The 22751-nt window shown below is 36.1% G+C and overlaps 2 protein-coding genes across 2 annotated transcripts; both read left to right on the top strand.

Annotated features, from left to right (window-relative positions):
* The first annotated feature begins 2877 nt into the window (after nucleotides 1-2877).
* On the top strand, nucleotides 2878-9281 carry LOC131308231 (wax ester synthase/diacylglycerol acyltransferase 11-like). Its single transcript, XM_058335100.1, has 7 exons — nucleotides 2878-3972; nucleotides 6297-6680; nucleotides 7503-7575; nucleotides 7705-7772; nucleotides 7893-8105; nucleotides 8217-8354; nucleotides 8865-9281. The coding sequence occupies exons 1-7, from the start codon at nucleotides 3595-3597 to the stop codon at nucleotides 9009-9011; spliced, it is 1401 nt and encodes a 466-aa protein (XP_058191083.1). The 5' UTR covers nucleotides 2878-3594; the 3' UTR covers nucleotides 9012-9281.
* Nucleotides 9282-18452: 9171 nt separating this feature from the next.
* LOC131308232 (wax ester synthase/diacylglycerol acyltransferase 5-like) lies at nucleotides 18453-22491 on the top strand. Its single transcript, XM_058335101.1, has 7 exons — nucleotides 18453-18984; nucleotides 20458-20841; nucleotides 21175-21247; nucleotides 21356-21423; nucleotides 21544-21756; nucleotides 21840-21977; nucleotides 22150-22491. Exons 1-7 carry the CDS (start codon nucleotides 18625-18627, stop codon nucleotides 22294-22296), a joined length of 1383 nt encoding a protein of 460 aa, XP_058191084.1. The 5' UTR covers nucleotides 18453-18624; the 3' UTR covers nucleotides 22297-22491.
* Nucleotides 22492-22751: the final 260 nt, after the last annotated feature.

Below are 22751 nucleotides of genomic sequence, written 5' to 3'. Positions count from 1 at the left end.
CGGGTTAAAAAATATGGGTTGGAATTGCCACATCTACTCACAGCTAATTAACTCCATGCCTGCTGAGATGACTTTGAAGGAGACTGAGAAGATAGAATTCAGCTGAGGTGAGATTCGAAACAGATTTGGGCTGCTTATTTCATATAGGCCAAATACTCATTCAAGAGGATGGGAGCCGCCGTAGCCCCAAAAGTGAACACCATGGGCTTGTTCTGATTAATAAGCCGTTTGGCTTCTTTTTTTTGCTCTTATTCATAAAAAATTACATTTGTTAGTTTTTCATCAATTTTTTGAGAATTATTGCTTTGTCATGACGAGAGGAATCTAAATAGTACTCCCTCCGTCCCTAAATAAGTGTCCGGCGCGCAAAACTAGGCCTTCAAAAAGATGCATTTGTTTCGCTAAAAAAATTAATTTTTTTTCACAAATCAATAGATAGCAATGAGTTCTATTAGATTGTGAAAAAAAATTAAATTTTTTAGCGAAACAAATGCATCTTTTTGAAGGCCTAGTTTTGCGCGCTGGACACTTATTTAGGGACGGAGGGAGTAAATAATTACAATCGAAACCCAAATTTTTTAAATAAAGACAAAAATAAGCCAATTTTTTTTTGTCTTTATTAAAAAAAATAGGTTTCGATCGTAATTTTTTACTTTTTAGATTCCTCTCGTCATGACGAAGCAATAATTCTCAAAAAAATTGACGAAAAACTGAAAAATGCAGAAAATTTTTGAATAAGGACAAAAAAGAAAAAGCCAAATGGCTTACTAAGCCGAACAAAATTAAGCTTGCTATCCTCACTCTACCTATGCCACTCCTTGTTCGATCGGTTACATGTCTTTGTAGCAACAATAAATCTATGTCATCTGCTAGCCTCTCATGATGAACACTGGTTAAGTTCACGTACATTTCCTCTAACTGTAACATTTATTCGCGTTGCCCGGTGGACGAGGGACCACTTAAAGCTCGTGTTAGACAGAACACATACGCCACTGAATGCGCACAATAGGCTAATTTCTGGATACACTTTTTTTGAGAGCTGAGAAAATGCGTGTTTTCTCTAATCAATACTGTTTGTTTTCACTTCCATCTAACATATTGTGAGGTGGCAAAATCATCCACGTCTAGATTTGTGGTCCTGTACATATATTATGTGGTGCACCAGCTATTGCCTAATAGAGTCATGAGTAAATGACATTTTAAAGATATTGTTGAGAGAAAGTGCAAAACAAATCGACGAGTTGGAAGTCTGATACGTACACTTATGCTTGCGGGGAGAGCCACCCTTGTTCAATCTGTTTCACCCACCGTCCCCAGCTACTCTATGCAAACTATGCATCTCCCCATGAGCATTTGTAATCAACTCAATCGTTTGAATAGAAAGTTTTTGTGGGGTGATACCCCGAAAAAAAATACACCTTGTCAATTGGAATCAGGTTTGCAAAACGAAGGATAATGGTTGTTGAGTCTTAAGAAAGCTAATGTTCAAAACCTTGCTCTCCTATCCAAGCTTGGATCGATGGAAAATCTCCTGGCCCAGTAACAGACCTGCTTCTCATATTTGGAGAAGTAATGTTAGCACAAAACCTATTCTTGATGCTGGTATTAAATGGACTATAGGGGATTGGAAATCGGCAGATATATGAAAGATTGGTGGTGCGATAGCAAACCCTTTGGCTCAGAGTTTCCCTGGAAACCATGTGAATTCTAACTGAAGAGTTTCTCGAATTATTGAGAATGGGAGATGGAATTTGGATACTATAGCTCACATTATTGATGATGGAGTTACTTATTAATCTTCCCGTGTTTTCTCAATCTCCTGATGATCATCCCTGCTGGATGGGATCTTCTTGTGGTATGTTCTCCACAGCTTCTGCGTATGACTTGATCAACAGAAAGGAAACAGATTTGGAAGGCTGGGGTCGATTCTGGAAAATAAAAATTCCGGCAAAGTTCAAGACATTTCTGTGGTTGATTCTGCTAAACAAACTGCCTACTAATTTACTTAGAGCCCACGGAGGGATAACTGACTTGGATCAATACCCTGTTTTAACAAGAGCTCTGAGGAGCCTTTGGGCGTTTTTGCGGATTAAAAAAAAAAAAAAACAAGAGCTCTGAAGACTTAGACGATGTGACAAGTCAAAAGAGCTTTAGGGATACACCCATAAAAGCCATCCGTGGAACGTTGCCTTGAAACATCGTGTTTAGTGGGGAAGAATTGCCTTGGAACATTGTGCTTTGGCAGCCAACAATGTAAGCCAACAATGTAAGCGTCCAAATATTTGGCAGCCGACAATCATGTGCGCCAAGTCTGGCACAAGGACATCGTTGATCTCAGTCTTGGATGAGAATGACAGCGTCCAAATATTTTGGAGTTGACAATCACATGAGCACCCAATTTAGTTTCAACTTCCTTCTTAACGAGCAATTTCTCTTAGATTATTATTCATACTTGATACAAAAATCACTCATCAATTTCTTTAACGATAACGTATATAGATTATAAGTACACGCAAACAAAGTCGATGTTACCGCATAAAGAGAGACTAGCCATTAGACAGCTTTCAATGGCCTTTATGATAAGCCAGTCCCACAAGGATGTAGCGGTTGAGCAAACGGAAACAGAAATAAGTACTTATTTTTTAAGAAGGCAATTTCAAGCTCAAAAATTATGTGTTTACGTAAATAATTTTCCTATCAATATGGATCTTGTTTGATAAATCTCATTGAGATCTTTTATATGGTGAAAAAAAAATTGAAAAATAATTTTTCATTTATATTATTTTTGAGTTTGAAAATGTGAAATAAGTACTTATTTTTTAAGAAGGTGTTCTGGAACGGAGCCTTAGACAGCTTTCAATGGCCTTTATGATAAGCCAGTCCCACAAGGATGTAGCGGTTGAGCAGTCGAGCTGATGGGATCTAATCAACTATCACATTCAAAGAGGAAATGGGATCTAATCAACTATCACATTCAAAGAGGAAATGACGTCAATCATCCTTTTTGTTTGAAGGATCATTCGTTCTTCACTCTTTTGCTATTATCTGCAGGGAGCACAATAACCAAGGTGCATATTATTCTGGAACATCCGATAAAATTGGAACAAAGTCAGATGTATGCTTTATGCTCTTTTCGATTATTGATCGAAAAATAAATATGAATTGCCTAATGCACAAACACAAGGTGTAAAATGCCAAAAACCTCCAAGAACCCCCTATGTACTGTTACTACGAGAAAATTATCATGTTACTAGTACTTCAAAAAAAAGCTGCAAATGTAACGGAGGAGGAGATATATTTCGAAAACTTTTTTCTATCTTTTGATCACTTCTTTATTAATTTGGAAAGCTGACTTTAAGACTCACACATTGATCGATTTGAATTTTAATAAAAATTTTAAAATGTAATGAGTAAAAAAAAAATAGAAAAAATTTATTAAAATCATACACAAGAATTTTAAGTACCACAAATGAACAAGCTCCAGCTATAGTCAGAGTCTCTATTTATAGGGAAAACCATGGTTCAATTATTCAACCCCTTTTCTCTCTCTCTCTCTCTCTCTCTCTCTCTCTGACACGCGCAAACACACACACAATGAGCAACTCAGAAGTAGAGAGAGACGAGCCACTAACCCCGGCAGGCCGGATGTTCCTCACACCCGAAATGCACCAAATAATCCACTGCATCATGGGTTGCGAAAACCTGATCGATGTCGCGGCCTTCAAAGCTGGAATCACCAATTCCGTCATGATCCAACTCCCCCGATTCTCCAGCCTCATGGTCCGAAACTCTCACGGTCGCGAACACTGGCGCAAAACCCAAGTAGACGTCGACCGCCACGTCATTGTTGTCGAAGCCCCCGTCTTCGACGCCCGCGAAGGCGATGAAGTGAATGACGAAGAAGCTGTGAACGACTACGTCGCTGATCTCTCAGTCTCTTCGCCTCTCAGCCCTGACAAGCCGCTGTGGGAGGTCCTGTTCGTAATTTTAGTGTTTCATAAAATATTAAAATACAAATAAGTAACTTTTACATTGAACTTATATTAACTCTTATTTATTTAGAGAAAATGTTCGTAATTTTAGTGTTTCATAAAATATTAAAATACAAATAAGTAACTTTTACATTGAACTTATATTAACTCTTATTTATTTAGAGAAAAAGTTCATTCCGGTTGATCTGGACAAGAGGCTGTCCGGACAGCCCCGTGTGGGCTCCCTTCGCGCATTTTTTTAAAAAATCCGAACCGTGCATCTTGTAGGATCCGCAAAATAATGTATCTACGCTAAAAATTAGGTTGTCCGGACATCGATAGGTATGTCAAAAGTTACGTTTTTACACGGAAAAATGGACAACCATGAACAGTTAAACTGTAAAAAAAGTTGACAGATCACGGTTGTTCATTTTTCTATGTATAAACTCAAATTTTGACATACCTATCGATGTCCGGACAAACTGATTTTTTGCTTAGATACATTATTTTACGGGCCCTACAAGATGCACGATTTGGATTTTAAAAAAAACGCGCGAAGGAGGCCCACACGGGATTGTCCGGACAGCCCCCTTGTCCGGATCAACCGGACACAACTTATTCTCATTTATTTATTACTCCATTTGTCTCAATTTAAGTGTCTTTTACGGAAAATTGAACTTTTAAAGAATTCCAAATTTTTTGTTCTATATTTCCATAATTAACCTCAAGATTTGTGAAGTTAATATTATGTATTTAAATTGTTTATAACTTTCAATATAGATCTCAAAAAATATGAAATATGGATTTTGTTTGATAGATCTCAATTAATTTTACTATACAAAATTTTCAAAATCATGAAAAATATTTTTAAACGAAAAATATTGTCAATCCAAAAATAACACGAATATGAAAAGCTGTCAAATCAATTAGGAAGAAAATGATACTTTTTAGGGGTAATATTGAAAGTTTGACTTGTTTGGATAATTATTTTTAGAAAGTGGACACTTATTTTGGGACATTTCAAAATGAAAACATGAACACTCAAATTGAAACGAAGAGAGTATCTAATTTTAAGCCAAATGTTCTAGTATGATACAAGTAATTTAATGCCCCAAATTCTTCTTTGTTTTTTTTTTTTTTTTGATCCGCAATTCTTCTTTGTTTATACGAGTATTTTTTTAACATAGACCCCGAGAATTAATTGTTTGTTGGGTAAATTAAGTAGGAGGACATACTATAAGAGTTTTTGCCACGATAAGGATATAAATATTTTCCTCTAAAGTTTAAAGGACATTCTGTCCAAGATTTACAGATAACCCCTCCCAAAGTTGACCGGCGTTGACCAAAGTTGACCGGTGTTGACCGGCGTTGAATAAAGTTGACCGGCGTTGACCAAGGTTTACCGGCGTTGAAAGTGCCTAAAACCCTAGGGTACCCTATGAAAGTACCTAAAATCTTAGAGTATCTTATACATGAAAGTGCCTAAAACCCTAAGGTACCCTATGAAAGTGCCTAAAATCCTAAAGTACCCTACGAAAGTGCCTAAACCGCTAAAACCCTATAATAGGAAAATGAACCCTAAAACCCTATAAAAGTACCTAAAACCTTAGGGTACCATATGAAAGTGCCTAAAATTTTAGGGTATCCTATATATGAAAGTGCCTAAAATTCTAGGGTACCCTATGAAAGTGCCTAAACCGCTAAAACCCTAAATAAGAAAATGAACCCTAAAACTCTATAAAAGTGCCTAAAACCTTATGGTACCTTATGAAAGTGTCTAAAATCCTAGGGTACCCTATGAAAATGCAACAAGATCGAAAAACACGAAAAAGACATATTTTGTGTTAGCCAAACAAGGCCCTTGTCTCATTTAAGATCATTTAAATTAAAAAAAATATTTTTTGTGTTAGCCAAATAAGACCCTTGTCTCATTAAAGGCAATTTGGTCTTTTCACGGACCTTAAACTCTCAAATATTTTCATTAATGGACTTTACACATCACTGAAACTTAAGCTGGACTAAATCTACTTTTGAACCTCTTCTTTTGGACTTTAGACCAATTTGCTGTTGTTTGTTTTGATCTCTATTTTTTCGCCTGAATAAGGTATTGGAATTCACCTTGATTTGGTTATTTCATTAACGTTGACAAAGATTTACTAAGACAGTATAAACTTATAAAGTAGAGTGCAAGAATTATATATTCCCTTCAAATAACACTATCTGCATTTGAAACTTAGAACTTTTTTAGTGTTTTTCAATGGCAAAGAGAATTTTATTGATCTTTGAAATAGAGAATTTTAAAACTTTAAACTTAATTTTTAACAGGCACACCTGTTGAGGGCTCACAATTACATTGTTTTTCGAATCCACCATGCATTGGGGGATGGCATTTTGCTGATGTCAACGCTTCTGGAGTGTTGTCGGAGGGCCAATGAACCATATCAGAGGCCAAGTATCGGTTCGGTGGATACTTCTTCTGATCCGTCCTCGAACCGAGTGAACAAGAGGAGGGAGTTATGGAAGGTAGTGGTGGGGATGTTGATGGGGTTGGTTTTTATTGTGGAGTTCGTGTTGAGGGCTTTGTGGGTTAAAGACAAGAGGACGGCCATAAGCGGTGGTGCTGGGGTAAAGCTGTGGCCGAGGAAGCTTGCCACAGCGAAGTTTCGGTTGGATGATATGAAGGCGGTAAAAAAAGCCGTTGTTGATGCGGTATGTTCAACTACCAAATCTTGCTTTGACCTAGATAGAAACTAAATTAAACTACTAAAAGATAGAGGGTGAACAAAATTAAATTCCTAACAAATTTTCAAGTGTATTGAGACCTAATTATGTTGTACTCCATTTGGGACCTGGTTTATTTCATTACCAACACAGTAATTGTTCTCTCTAGTCATGGAAAAATTTCACCTCAGTGGTGGCTGTACTGAAAAAATAAAAATAAGGATTATGATATGAATATTTATCGATTTAAGATAAAAATCGAAATAACTAGTACTAAAAACTATAATAAATGATGTTCATATGTGCATGTATTACTGTCAATGGAAATCGCTTGTCACGTTGAATTCCTTTCTTCGGTTTTCTTATAGGTTTCTTCCATTTTGTGCTAATCTAACACCTAAATATAAATAGTGTTTCCATAAAAAATACTCCAATGTTTGAAGTTTGATTTTCTTAATTTGGACCTCATGTTTTTGTTTCATTTTGCTCATTAGATTTGGCTTTGGACTATATTTTTTGGTCTCCTTTATCAAAACAAAAAAATAATAATGAATAAAATTTAGTGGTGACAGGCTTGTATAATTTGCAGTAAATTTTTTGATTTCAATATAACAATAGCATTGCTTAAAATTGTTAAGTGGTGACCGTCCCTACTTGTCCCTGGCTACATCCTTGAAATATCAAGTGATTCAAGCACAAGTATCATGATGTTATGAACTTTCTCACTTTTATATCATCGGTATAGAGACCATGGACCATGTGGAGATTTCATTGTCCTTATCTTTCTAATTCTATTCTCCTAAAATGCAGACTATTAACGATGTACTTTTCGGCGTAATTTCATTTGGACTATCAAGATATTTGGATTTGCAATCCCCAAAAGGTAAGTTTCTAGAATAATCTCCGGTCCACAATCTTTTCAAAACCAAACAAAACCCAAAAATAAGAAATACAAAATTAGTCGAGTAATCATGTCTTAAGAAACTTGAGTTCATTTATCTTGCATGTCTAGCTCTTCAAGACGGCGTTCAAATTACGGGCCTATCCATGGTTAATTTGAGGAAACAGCCAGGATTACAGGTCCATTCATTTCTCTTTCCTAATTTCTTTTGAAGCTTTTTCTTTCATAAAAGAAAAAATAAATACATAATTGGGATTCAAATATTTCAACTCGATTTGGAAATGAACGGCTATGATCAGGAACTTTCGGATATGATGAAGGGCAATTCAGGAATTCGCTGGGGTAACAAAATTGGTGCGCTTCTCTTACCTGTTTATTATCATCAAGGTGGAGCTGATCCTCTCCGGTATGTGAAGAGAGCCAAACAAATGATTGACCTGAAGAAACAGTCTCTAGAGGCTCACTTCTCTTACAACATAGGTTATCTTGCCATGTCCTGTTTCGGACCAAAGGTGCATTTCCACACACACACACACATACAGAGAGAGAGAGAGAGAGAGAGAGAGAGAGAGAGAGAGAGAGAGTTTTCTTTTTCTGATGCTTTTGATGTTGGTTTCGTGCAGGTTGCAAGCTTGCTTAACTACAGGATTGTATGCAACACGACCTTTTTAATTTCAAATGTGATTGGCCCAAAAGAGGAGATCTCAATTTTCGGCCATCCTGTGAAGTATTTGAGGGTGAATAACACCAGCCTACCCCATGTAAAACTTCTTAAACTTGCTCTGATTTTCAATCTGAACGTTCTTGCAATTGGAGCCAGGAAAACAGAATTTAAACTGATTCACGGATAAATGATTCGATTTTGGTGAAAAATGGTTTTCTGTTTGGACTGGTGAAAAAACTTTTTCTGGATCAACATTACAACCCCAGCACCCTCACTACTACTCGCCCACAATCACCACTAGGCACTAGCACTGTTGCCGTCATGGGCGTCACCCCTACCGCCATCGATCGCTACTGTAGTCGTTAGCACCATTTTTTTCGGGGTTGCACCAATACAGGAAAACCCATTTTTGGTGCAAACTGCAAACCAATATGCCACAGTAAGTGTTTTTTGTCAAACTAAAACGAAGCCTAATCTACATACCCAAATAAACAGTGTAACGTCGTCTTGCATGCTAACACTACATTTTGGAACCTTGCGCTGGTATGTAGAGAGGGTGTGAATGATTTGGATGTTTATATGTTTTTGTTGGTGGTGCATGGTGCAGGCAATCACAATGCACATGGTGAGCTATGCAGGAAGAGCTGATATGCAAATATTAGTGGCAAAAGATGTCATACCTGACCCACAAGTTCTAGCGAAGTGTTTTGAAGATGGCCTGCACCAAATGAAGGAGGCTGCAACTAAAGAATGAGGAAAATGTGAAACAGCATCTTTAAGAATGAGATGTTGTAACAAGATTTTCCTTCATAGATGTTTTGAATATTCTTGTGTAAACCTGCATCATAAAATGCAAGACCATGTAAATTCGCTGTATCTGTGTAAAATAAGTTGTAGATGCGTTTGATGTTGTTTTTTTACAAGTTAAAATAAAATTTTGAGTTGTTTGTTAAATAAATTATAGAATAACATATTATGAAGTGAATGCGTAAATTGACCTCAATCATTCTACACTTTTGAAGTAAGCGTTTTTCTTATCTTATTATTATAGTATAAAAATGTAAGCTAGAACAGTAGCCTATGTATGCTTCCATTATTGTTCGAAAAATAAACATGAATTGACTAAGGCCATCCACAGTGGTATAATCAAAAGTAAATTATTTTTAAAGTTAACAATGTTGGTGTAAAAAATAGCTCACAATGGTATAATCAAACTTAGCAACATTCTTAGAAATAATCAAATTTTGGGCTTTGAATAACCAAAACTAGCAACCTTTTTCAATAATCAAAATTTGTGGATCAAACACCATATAAGTTAATTGGTTCCAAAATTGTTTACACACATGTTTCAAATGGTATTTTCTTCTTCGCCTACTCTATATCTCATTCTCTTTACCCACAAACTGTTTCTCTTTCTTTCCCTCCAAAAGTGAAGCTCGCATCTTTCGATCATCTACAATTCAACTCATTGTCGCTGGATTAAGATATTTCACTTTTTTTTTCCATTTCTATTTTATTCTTTTTTCGTTTTTCTCCCTATGGTTGAGTACATGAAGAATCTTGCATTCTTTTCCAAATTCAAGAGCACATCTGTTTTTTTTTTTTTTTGAGTACATGATTTTTTTTCCAAATTCATAATATGAGAGATGAAAGTCACCAAATGTAATGGAGGAAAGTGATCAATGGTGGAAAACATAAGAAGAGAGAGAGAGATTGTAGTGGACCTCTTATTTTGGTTATGGACTAGAAGTGGCCATTGTGGACCTCAACATTGTTAAGCTTAGCAACCTCTTAAATGGATAATCAAAAGCTGATATGTCAACTTTTGGTTATCCATTTTTGATTATACAACTGTGGATGGCCTAAGAGGTGTAGTAGAAATCTAGATCATTCATTTTCTTTTACGGACAATTTTATGGATTGAATTTCATGTATCCTAACATTATTGATTTGGAAAAACTTTTTCTTAGGGTACGTTTGGTAACCTTTTCAGTTTTTTGTTTTTAGAAAAGAGTACTGCTATGGGTACATATGGCATGTGCATACCATGCACATATGTGTTTTTGGGGGCTCACCTCAGGTCCCACAGGGATGTTTTGAACCGCCAATTATTTTTCAAACATTTTTTTATGAAGTCCTGAACAAAATCAGCTCAACCCCATATCAGTAAAGATTTTTTTTTTTTAATTTGTAGAGGCAAAATTGAGCAGCTAAGTAGTTTCGCCCCTACAAATTTCGAAAAAATTCTTACCGATATCAAATTGAGCTGACTTTTTACCGAGCTCCATAAAAAATATTTTAAAACTAATGGACGATTTAAATCATCTTTGTTGGACCCGAGATGGGCCCCACAAAACCGATATGTGCACAATATGTACATCCTCATATGTATCCATAGTTTTTCCCTTTAGAAAACTAAAAGTAGAAAAAGGTTTATGTTTTTATAAAAACAAAAACTAGAAACATGTTTGGTAATATTTGTGTTTGTCAAAATAAAATTGGGTAAAATAAAAAAAAATTTATAGTTTTCATAGTTTACAAAAACTCTAAAAAATTTATGAAAAACAAAAAAAAAAAAAGCATTTCTCTTGATTATAAAAAAGTGCATAGGAATGCATAAAAAGTCAAGCTTTTTATTTAACTTCTTTTTTTTTTTTAATATGGCTTTCTTGATAAGAAGATAAGAAGATGAAGCTAGCTAGAAAAAGGTTAAGAAAACTGGGAAAAGTTGATGGGAAATTTAAGCCACCACATATTGCTAGTACAAAAAAAAAAAACTTCGCATGTGAAACTTTAAAAAAATAAAAATAAAAATATCCAAAGTGGGTGTCCTGGCCCCACCCATTCCCTACAGAGAACTCCGCTAATTACCACACCTTTTTTTGACACACCTTTGCTATCTGAAAAAGTGATTGATGGACAGGTTGAAATTCCTTTCACTCCTTGTTTTTATGGAAGGAAATTGTAGATAAAATGATAACATGATTTGAGTAATTTTCAAATTGATAATCATACTAAAATTAATTTTACATACCAAGACTGTCCCTATAATCATAATTAAAAAATCATCCTCAATTGTCACGCTCCGTAAGCTTTCATCCGGAATTTTTTTTTCACTTATGATTTCATCCTCATTTTTTTTATAATACCAACACTGTCCCTATATATATATCGGGACGGTTCCGGGGACCCTTAAAAAAACCCTTCAAATCTTAATCTTATAGTTTTCGATCAAATTTTGATTATCCGAGCCGCTCAATATATTCAGAACGTGATTTTAAGGGTGTCCGCGAGAAACTAGCAAAAAAACTAACCGGGAAGGGCTTAATTTGAGTAGTTTTTTATTGAACCGTTCAATAAAGTTCAATAAAAAAACTGTTCGGATGAAACCCTTCCCCGGTCATTTTCAATGTCCTCTCAATCCCAAAATTTCCGGTGGGATTCCATGTCCTTTTATGCCGTCCACATCCAAACCATTCAAACCATCCCCCAAACTTCCAAAACCATTGCCGCTAGACCAGAGAGTCGTCAATGGATCTTGGCCTCCCAAACCTCTTCCACCACCATCGTCGCTGGCCTACCACTGCCGCCTCAATTTTCACAGCCTCCCACCGCCACAGCTGAGGAGTTCTTATCACAAGCTTGACGCTTAGAAGACCTCACCAGAAGGTGGCGCGCCCTTGCCACTGGATTCTCTTATGGCTTCTGCCAAGAAGGTGACTCGGCCACCGGAGGCTTTGACGGAGTTTCGGCAAGAAGGTGGCTTGCATCCATGATTAGTGAAGGATTGCAGGAAGGATATGGCTCACTTTAATTTTCCATATATTGTTTGCCATGAAATTCAAAATTTGTCGTGAATAATGTAAAGGAATCAATCATGTTTGGTCGATCATTGTGATTTCACTATTTGGTCGATCATGGTTTGTTTGGTCGATTATTTACCATGAAATCATCAGAAAATTCCTATCGATTTTGTAGTAGATGTCCACTATTGCAGTTATAATGGTTTTCGATTTCATGGTAAATTATTTGTAGCATTTATCATGAAATTCAAAATTCGCCATGAATAATATAAAGGAATCAATCATGTTTGGCCTATCATTTTGATTTCACTGTTTGGTCGATCATGGTTTGTAGCATTACGTGGGATGAAATCATTCGAAAATCCTTATCTATTTTGTAATAGATGTTCACCACTGCAGTTATAATGGTTTCGATTTATTAGTAAATTATTTATAACATTAATCATGAAATTCAAAATTTCCATGAATAATATAAATGACTCAATCATGATTGGCTGATCATTGTTATTTCACTATTTGATCAATCATGGTTTGTTTGGCCGATCATGATAATATAAAGGATTTGGGTCCGGCTATGATGCTCCCAAGTGGTTTTGGGAGCATCATACTCCCATTCTGTCTGTTCTATCTGAACCATTGGAACAAATCAGTTTAATCCCAACCATTGCCAGAAAACCCTTCTTTCTTTCCCTCTCTCTTTGTTACCTGCAATTACCGGTTGTTACTGGAAGTGAAAATTTTTGGAAGCCCTAAATTATTTTGGCCCCTCCTCCCTCCCGCCCCTCTCTCGCCTCTCTCCTTCCCTCCACCTCCACAACCTCTCCACCTCAATAACTCCCTAACACAGACGACGAAATTAGAGCCGGATAATGCATCTCATCCCTCTCTCCTCTTGCACAATTGACGAAACCTCCACAGCTCTCCCACCTCCACAGCCCCAAAGCAACGACAAAAAGTCCTCTCTCGTCCCTAACAGTTAGTCACAACGAAATGCCCTCTTCTCCAACTTTGCGAGGTATTTCTCTCTTTCACTCTCTCGAACACACAGCCACCATTACAAAACACAAACACCCCTGCACCGCCACGCGTATCGAAGCCACTGTAAACTAGGTTTGTGGGTTCTCTTTGTCTGCTTAAATTTCACGTAGGTTTGTTTGGTATGTGTTACTGTGAACTGGATTTGTGTTGCTTTAGTGCTATTTTGTTGTTGAAGAAACAGGTTTGTGGGTTTGATTTGTAAGCGGTGCTATGAAAATATGTCCGAGATTGAAGTGATGGAATCACTGCTTGTTAGTATTTCAAATTTTTGCTTTTAGTCATTGTTTCTAGCTAATTTCGTGAGCCAGGCAAATGGATGGGAAAATATATACTATATATTTCATTATGTTTTCTGGTTCAGAATGTCTCGGATTGGTGTCAAAATGATTTAGCTGCTTGTGTTTTTGTGTTTGCACTTGGGTACAAAATTGATTATGTTAGTTGATCAAATATTGAAATGACTATTATCAACTCGGCAACTATTAGAAGTCAGTGGTGTTTCATGGAATCTTAAGAGATTTACTCGAACGGCCCCAAATGCATTGTGGGGTTATATGGTTATACCACTGAAAACAAAGTTATTTGCATTCTATACTTTCTTGGACAAATTGATGCACGTATGTATACAAACTTACGGGTTGTGTCTAAAATCCCACCTCTACCCATAGATATAGCGACCGATTAGGCATGTCGGTATGAACTATGAAGAGATAGAGGACAATCCTGACATCAATTTGGTTTAGATTATAACAAGTGCACATGTGTGGAATTTAAAATGAATGATCAGAGGTTGCAAGCTCTGAACACCTTGAAGGATTTGGTATGCTAGTGAGGTGGACCGTCACAACTTGACTAGTTTGGTCATCTCCATCGCCGTAGTCCTTACGTTTAGCAATGGTAAAATAGCATAGTGCAGCAGAAAACACTCACTCCAGTAGAGTGTTGTATCTCGTGCTGAGGTAGTATTGTGCTATTTCATATTCTCTATTTGACACAGAAAATAGCATGTTATGTTCTATTATTATGCTTTTAAAATAGAATAAGAAAGGTGGAGTTGGAGTTGGACACCACAAATTGATATGAAGTGCTCTTTCGTTGTGCTAAAATAGAATAAAATGTTACACCAGTAGAGATGGTCTCACAAATTGGATATAAAAAGAGTAATTAAAAATGAGAAGTTGAAAAAAAATGAATAACATGAAATAATCCATCTAGAAATTTGTTAACATATTTATACTATATTTTTCCAGAACTAAACTATCTTTGGGATCATTGTTCTTCTAGTTGCCTTCGTGGTAGACTCATTGTTTTAGTTGGTCAAAATTGTGTGAACGAGAATGCATAAATGTATATGTTTTGACTTGTTGTGCAGGTGGACTTACAGAAAAATGATTTCATTCTTGCTGCTAAGATCAATAGGCTCAACCTGCATGATCTCGTGCATAGAAAAGCTTCCAAACGACTAATGGACAGAAGTATGTGAGGGCTTAAATGTAAGTACCACGACTCTGGGAAACTACAGTTTGTTATGGTAGTCTCTCAATTAATGGCAATGATTCTGGATGGACAAACATCTTATATGCAGCTATGTTTTCCATAATAGCTCAAAGTTGTTATCGAGGATGGAGTTGGCAAGAGAGATGGAGAGGCGTAGATCAAGGAAGGGAGATTGGTCAAAATAAACTGATAGAGAGAGACAAAGGGATACAAGAATTAACCGATCAATCAAAGATATTTGTTAAATGTAGTTAAAATTCAAATCTGAATAAGGTAGGATTGGCTTGGTTTTGGACTTGATCCTTTCTGATGAGAACACGCACAGGAATGATATCCGAAAGGCTCAACAGAAATATTTCTAACACTCGGAGGAAAATTTGATGACATTGTAGCTATTTTTGTTGTACGGTTCATGGAGAGTAAATTGCAAATGCCGTCTTTTTTTTATTATGGCTTATGTAAATCATTAAACTTGACATGCTATGGGGCCTTTTATTTGCCATTGTTGATGAATGTCATGCCTTGGTGGCTAGCTCTTTTCGTTTGATTAAATGTTGATGAATGTTATGTGCCTTGGTGGCTCTTGTTTGATCAATGGTGACCTTGTTGGGTATGTTTGTGAGCTTGTTGGGGTGTGTGTCATGAACGGGTAGTAAATATCATTTCAAAAATCATACTTATCATAACTACAGGCTGTGCTAACTAACTATTACCACAAAAAAGGAAATGATTGTACGTACGATTTTAGTGGCCATGGCATGAATTGGTAGTATCTACCATTTTCATGACCACACTTATCACAAATTCAGGATGTGCTAACTAAAAACTGGAAAAAAAAAATACTGTCCCGACAATTTGAGTGGGTATGGCATGAACTTGAATTACTCATTGATGTTTTTCCAATTATCAACTTCTAATTTCGGTCATTTGGTTCTTATGCTCCTACGATATGGCAAACAAAACTATATTACCTACGGAGAAGACCTACCATTTTCATAACCATACTTACCACAAATACAGAGAACTTTTGCTCCAGATACTTCCTAAATACGGTTTTCATCCATAATAAAATTACCATAAAAAGTGGTATGTATAGCCATAAGCTATGGTAAGTATAACCATAAAAAAACGTAAAAACTTGGGAAGCTTCATTAAATTATTGTGAAGCACTTATTCGAGATTCTTCAACTTATGGTCTTTCGGTAAGTGGGTATTAGGTAATAATCACAACTAAATTCAGTTTGTTCTTGAAAAAAACTTACTTGGTAAGCTTGTTCAACTTTTTATGAAGTTTCTTCTTAAATTTTCATTTTTTTGGACCAAATGAGAGATAAATGTGAGCTAGAGGAGTTAGAGTGAATAAGTTTGTAGGGTTTAAGGTAGGTACAGAGAAACGTAGTACCGTTAATGTTATAATTGGTGGTATGGTAAGACTGGTTTAAGCATATAGTCATTTTGCCATTATTTTATGGTAAGTATTGTCAACCCCGCGGTAAGTGTTATCAACGAATATTAATCTATCGTAAAAATTCAACTTTTGTAGTATCTTTAGCCTTATGTTTTTGTAAGTAAGCCTTATTCTTTAGTAAGTATAATATTAATGACGGGTAAGTATACATTCATATATCATCATTAATGTCATAGTACATACCCCATTAAATTTTATTTGAATTTACTTGTATTGCTTTTATGACAAATTAAATAAAAGCATTTATATTAATAAAATCACTTTTTACAATGGATCAAATAAATAAGATATTTCAATTTACTGGTTCATTAGTGGTTACTCATACATTGGCCAAGTGATCAATGTTAACCATAAAAGACTGTTACTCCCTTCATTTGCCATTTGTCAAGTGATCAATGTTAACCATCAAATTACCATTTTTGAAATTTACTAATTGTGTAATTTGAAGGATTTAAATAGATAAGTACGTGGTTAGCAATTAACAATTTAGTCAACCTACTTTAGTCAATTGTATGATCTTCACTAATCAATATCAATTAACATTATTGTTAACTACCACATCTGTCAAATATGATCTTAATCGATTCAAATCGTCTGATCAATTGGCTGAACATATAATCAATCAATTAATTACAAATGAATCAATCCTCGTTGATTGATCGCTGCCAAATATATTAGTATCAACACTATTAGTTGTTAGATTTGCAAATTATATCATATTGATCACTATAATTAATAAATATCTTGTTTTTTTCTATAATATTTAAAACTAAATTACTTAAATATATCTATAATAAATGATTATTTGAAAATTAATTAATTAAATACATTTAAAAATTTAAACTAGATTTATAAATGAACACAATTTTTTAAACAATTCTTCTAATATATAAATCCCTAAAACCTACAAATTTTCCCACTAAAAAATCGGATACTGTTTTTTTTTCTTAATAGCAACTTGTTACCTGACCAACCAGTTGTAGTAAGTGTTGCCTGTTTGTGTGATAAGTACCTTATACTATGGTAAGTGTTGCCTAAGTGAATGGTATAAGAGCATCCACAATGTAATAATCAAAACTAAAAGGTTGCTAAAGTTAGCAATGTTTGCTAAAAAAAGTATTCACATTGTAATAACCAAACTTAGCAACCTCTTAGCAACTCATCAAATTTTGACTTTTGAATAACCAAACTTAACAACTTTTACCAATAACCAAAACTTAATAACCAAACCCAATAACCAAATTCAAAACTAAAAAATTAAAAAACACCTCACATTAGAATCGTCTCATCGAGACGAATAATTTGGTGTGGTCGGGTGCGTGATTAGAACTCGTTTGCAATTGGACATAGATGCATTGCGTATTGTAGGGGGTTTTTTATAGGGATACAAAAATAACCAATGTGAAGATCAAGTTTGTTAGGTTTGATTATGAACTAAATGGATAATCAAATGCTGACGTGTCACATTTTGATTATCGATTTTGATTATTCTCATTGCGGATGCTCTAAGTTGTCTATTCTGTGGTAAGTAATCTTCCGTTTTTTTATCAAAACCACCTTATTTTTAACAAAACCACCATATTTTTAGTTTTTGGTTTCAATCCAAGGACTGTGATTTATCCATTTTCAATCCAAAGGGTTGTAATTCATGGGGAGTATGATGCTTTCATACCACTTGAGAGCATCACAGAAAAATTGAAAGGATTTCAGTTAGTTTTGAAAAAAAGATAACAAAGATTTGAATTTTCCCCCTCCCTTTTCAAATCATCAATCAAATTTCACTTAATTAGGAAACTATAATTACATAAACGACAATGTTACTCACACAACGATCCAAACACAATAATTGACACAATCTCTTACATACATGTAGGGCCCACACATAGTAGTATATGTGAAGCCCACATGTATGTGAAAGATTATGTTTTGTGTTATATTTAGATTGTTGTGTGAGTATCATTTTTGTTACATAAATCCTAATTATATGTCACCTAATTAGGTAACAATATTTTTATATATTTATATGTATTACTAAATAAGGATAAAATAAGTAATTCACCATCTAAAAAGATGAAAATATACTACTATTTAAAATACTCCCTCCGTCCCATATTATTTGGACTTTTTCGATATCTGTGTCAGTTTTCAATCGTTTGTATCTTCCAATGTGAATCTCCAACAATATGCAATATGGATCTTGTTTGATAGTTCTCGATTAGATCTATAATACAAAATTTTCAAAATTATAAAAAATATCATAAATTGGGAGATATAAGAGTTTAAAGAACGGCGCGAATATTGAAAAATACCAAATATTTTGGGACGGAGGGAGTAATTAAGATGAATACTTACCTAGATAAGATTTGAAGACGAATATTTAAAAATTTCAATTCTTTTTTATCACTTTCAAGTTTTTGGGAAAGCTGACTTTTAAGACTGTTCAAGCCTTTCAATCTCAGAGGCCCCGGATAGGGAAATCGTTCTTCGACTATTCAACCTCTTCTCTTTCTACAGTATCTCTCTCTCTCTCTCTCTCTCTCTCTCTCTCTCTCTCTCACTGTATGGGCAACTCGGAAGAAGAGAGAGACGAGCCGCTGACGCCGGCGGGCAGGCTGTTCCTCAGGCCCGAAATGAACCAAATAATCCACTGCATCATCGGTTGCAAGAACCCAATCGACGTGGCGGCCGTCAGATCCGAGATCACAAAATCCGTCATGATACAACACCCCCGATTCTCCAGCCTCATGGTCCGAAACTCTCGCGGTCGAGAACACTGGCGCAAGACCCAAATTGACGTTGACCGCCACGTCATCGTCTTCGAAGACCCCGTCGCCGGCGCCGGCGACGAAGAGGCGGTGAACGACTACGTCGCCGATCTTGCCGTCTCGTCGCCGCTCAGCCCCGACAAGCCGCTGTGGGAGGTCTTGTTCGTAATTTTGTTGTTTCGTTCGTGTCTTAAATCCCTTTACAAGAGGCGGGGCACACCATGCATGTGCAAAGCTTCCTACTTTTCACAAAACAAGCAAAATTTAATTTGCACTTGAAAATTTTTGTCAAAAATACTCCCCCCTTATTGTTTGTTTGATTGAATTTTGACAAAACATACAAAATTATTCGATATGTGTGTGCTCTGACCACTAGTTGTTACGATGCGTGTGCACCGGTCCCTAGTTGTTACTTATAATATACAAACAGTAGATTCGATCCGAGAGAAGTCATGTTAAGGGTCAATTTATTTTATCATTTTTAATCTACTGTGAAAATATGGCAACTTTTTTTGTTAAACATAGTTTTTTCCTTACAAATATTAACTTTTTCTGACCTTTAATTATGCCTTTTTATTCTCCGTAAACATTCGGAGAAATTTTTCAATGCCGGGTGGGCACGGGCCACGTGGGCTTAAGGGGGTGTTTTGATAATTTTACACTAAAAAATTACCCAAATAGATTTGGACCGTTCAAAACACCTCTGGACGGCCGAGATGGTGCTCTGCACCATGCGGCCCGTGCCCACCCGGCACTAATAAACTTCTCAAACAGTTGATATGAAATTTGAAGCACTTACATAAAAGTCAGTAGCAGTTCCAGTAGTTTATTTTTTCTATTTGAAAATGAGCCAAAAATGGTAAAATCTTTAGTGGTGGCAATTAGAATGATATTAGCTCTTATTTATCTATTTGATTTCTTTTTTTTCTTTTTTGTTCAACTGAGATGTTCAGGCTAGCTTGCTCGCACATCAACTAATCCATAATCCATTCCTGGGTCCGGTTAAGGCAGACCACATGTTCTATAGATACAATTTACTAACTGTGTTTGCTTTGGTTTTTTCTTTTTTGTTCAACTGGGGTGTTCTTGTCAAAAGTACAACACACAACCAATCTCTATCCGTCCATACTGTAATAAATGGTCAGGATTCGCTCAAACTCTTCCCCGAAAAAGTTACACTTTTCCTTGGAAGAGTTTTTTTTAAATCTAGACCGTCTAAACACATCTGGACGGTCAGAATTAGGAGCACAACAGTTGTGCGCGTAGCATTTTTGGGTGTTCGGGCTAACTTACTCGCACATCAACTAATCCATTTTCACTTTTTCAGATCCGGTCAAAGGTAGGCCACATATTCTATAGATGCAATTTACTATCTGTGATTGGTTTAGGTCTCCGGATCCAATTCCTCTCTCAGCGCACGATCCCTGATAAATGTTTTCTCTAATTATTAATCTATTTTTTTTCACCGGTAATAGGTATTGGCAATTCACCCTAATTTTTTTGTTTCGTTATCGTCGGCAAGAATTTATTTTCGAAACAATAGCGTGATAACTATTTCAAAAAATATATATTATTTCTCTTCAAATAACACTATACTCCGTTTGAAACTTAAAACTTAATTTCCAACAGATACACATATTGAGGGCTCACAATTGCATTGTTTTCCGGATCCACCACGCGTTGGGGGATGGAATTTCGCTGATGTCAATGCTTCTGGAGTGTTGTCGAAAGGCAGATGAACCGGACCAGAGGCCGACTATCAGTTTTGTGGGTACTTCTTCTAATTCGTCTTCGAACCGGATAAATCAGAGGAGAAAGTTGTGGAAGGTGGTGGTGGGAATGTTGATGGGGCTGGTTTTTATTGTAGAGTTCGTGTTGAGGTCTTTGTGGGTTAAAGACCGGAAGACCACCGTGAGCGGTGGTGCTGGGGTGGAGCTGTGGCCGAGAAAGCTTGCTACGGCGAAGTTTCGGTTGGACGATATGAAGATGGTGAAAGAAGCCGTAGCTGACGCGGTAAGTTCAACTACCAAATGTTGTTTTAAAGAAAGATTAACAGTTGAATTAGAAGATTTCCCTATTCTTCGGGAGATAGTTAGTATAACTTATAATGCGTGGATGGCATTGGCCCAACAACCACGTAATTTTTGTCTAAGATTCTTGGATATATAGTCTTTTGCCAAAACAAAACAAAAAAATTATGCTCTAAATAGACTTCACTATGTATTTTTAGTGTGCTTTAAAAATTATATTGCGTCCCGAGATTGCTCGTGAAATATTTTTGAACTACAAAATTTTAAAGTATTTCTCATTTATCTTTTCAGTAATTCTATTCTTGTACAAATGCAGACTATTAACGATGTGCTTTTCGGCGTAATTTCATGCGGTCTATCAAGATATTTGGATTCGCGATCCCCAAAAGGTAAATTTTAGTAGATCTCCACAACCATTTTCAACCCAAAAAACAAGAAATACTAAATTAGTTCAATTATCACATCTTAAGAAACTTGAGTTTGTTTATCTTGTCTAGCTCTTAGAGATGGCGTTCAAATTACGGGCCTATCCATGGTTAACTTGAGGAAACAACCAGGATTACAGGTCCATCCATTTGTCTTTCCTAATTTCTTTTGAAGCTTTTTCTTTCTTGAAAGAAAACATGAAAACATAACGGGGATTCAATATTTCAAACTTGAACTGAAAATGAACGGCTATGATCAGGAACTTTCGGATATGATGAAGGGCAATTCAGGAATTCGGTGGGGTAACAAATTTGGTATGCTTCTCTTACCTGTTTATTATCATCATGGTGGAGCTGATCCTCTCCAGTATGTGAAGAGAGCCAAACAAATGATTGACCTGAAGAAACAGTCTCTAGAGGCTCACTTCTCTTACAACGTTGGTTATCTTGCCATGTCCTGTTTTGGACCAAAGGTGCATTTCCACACACACATACAGAGAGAGAGAGAGAGAGAGAGAGATTCATTGACTGATGCTTTTTTGTTGGTTTCATATAGGTTGCAAGCTGGCTTAACTACAGGATTGTTTGCAACACAACCTTTACTATCTCAAATGTGATTGGCCCAAAAGAGGAGATTGCAATTGTCGGCAATCCAGTAAAGTATTTGAGGGTGACTAACACTAGCCTGCCCCATGTAAAACTTCTTAAACTCACTCTGATTTTCCATCCAATCATTCTGAAGCCAGTAACCCTCCATTTGTTAGCTGAAACCTGTCAACTCTACATTTTGCAACCATGCAATGGCAGGATATGGTGAATAAACATGGGTATTTAGATGTTTTTGTTGTTGGTGGTGTATGGTGCAGGCGATCACAATGCACATGTTGAGCTATGCTGGAAGAGCTGATATGCAAATATTAGTGGCAAAAGATATCGTACCAGACCCACAAGTTCTAGCAAAGTGTTTTGAAAATGCACTTCACCAAATGAAGGAGGCTGCAACTCAAGAATGAGGAAAATGTAGAATAGCACCTTTACGAATATGATGTTGTATCAAGATTCACATTCATGTAACACGAGGGGGGAAAAGATCACCCTGATTCTTATGTAAACCTGCATCATAGAATGCAACAAGTCGTACCGCATCTGTGTAAAAACAAATTATAGGTTATATAATTCAAGTATAGAAGTGCATTTACTGTTCTTCATCGCTGTTTCTTTTCCATATGGTTTTATGATTCTGATGTGCCTGAGGAAGCAATTCTAAGAGGAACAGCTCCTAGTGCAACGCACATTTTGACAAGTAATTAGGCTTGCGAGTACTTGAAATCAATGCACGTATATATGCACATTAATGCTATGAGAGAATGAAATTAAATCCAATCACATCTATGGCAAGGCAAGGCCTGATATAGGTATATACATCAGCATCACAAGCAAACACCCTACCTACATAGATAATCAAGTG

The sequence above is a fragment of the Rhododendron vialii genome, chromosome 11a, assembly GCF_030253575.1.
Source record: "Rhododendron vialii isolate Sample 1 chromosome 11a, ASM3025357v1".
Classification (NCBI taxonomy): domain Eukaryota; kingdom Viridiplantae; phylum Streptophyta; class Magnoliopsida; order Ericales; family Ericaceae; genus Rhododendron; species Rhododendron vialii.
Note: the sequence above shows the minus strand (reverse complement) of the source record. Positions and strands in the feature narration are given on the sequence as shown.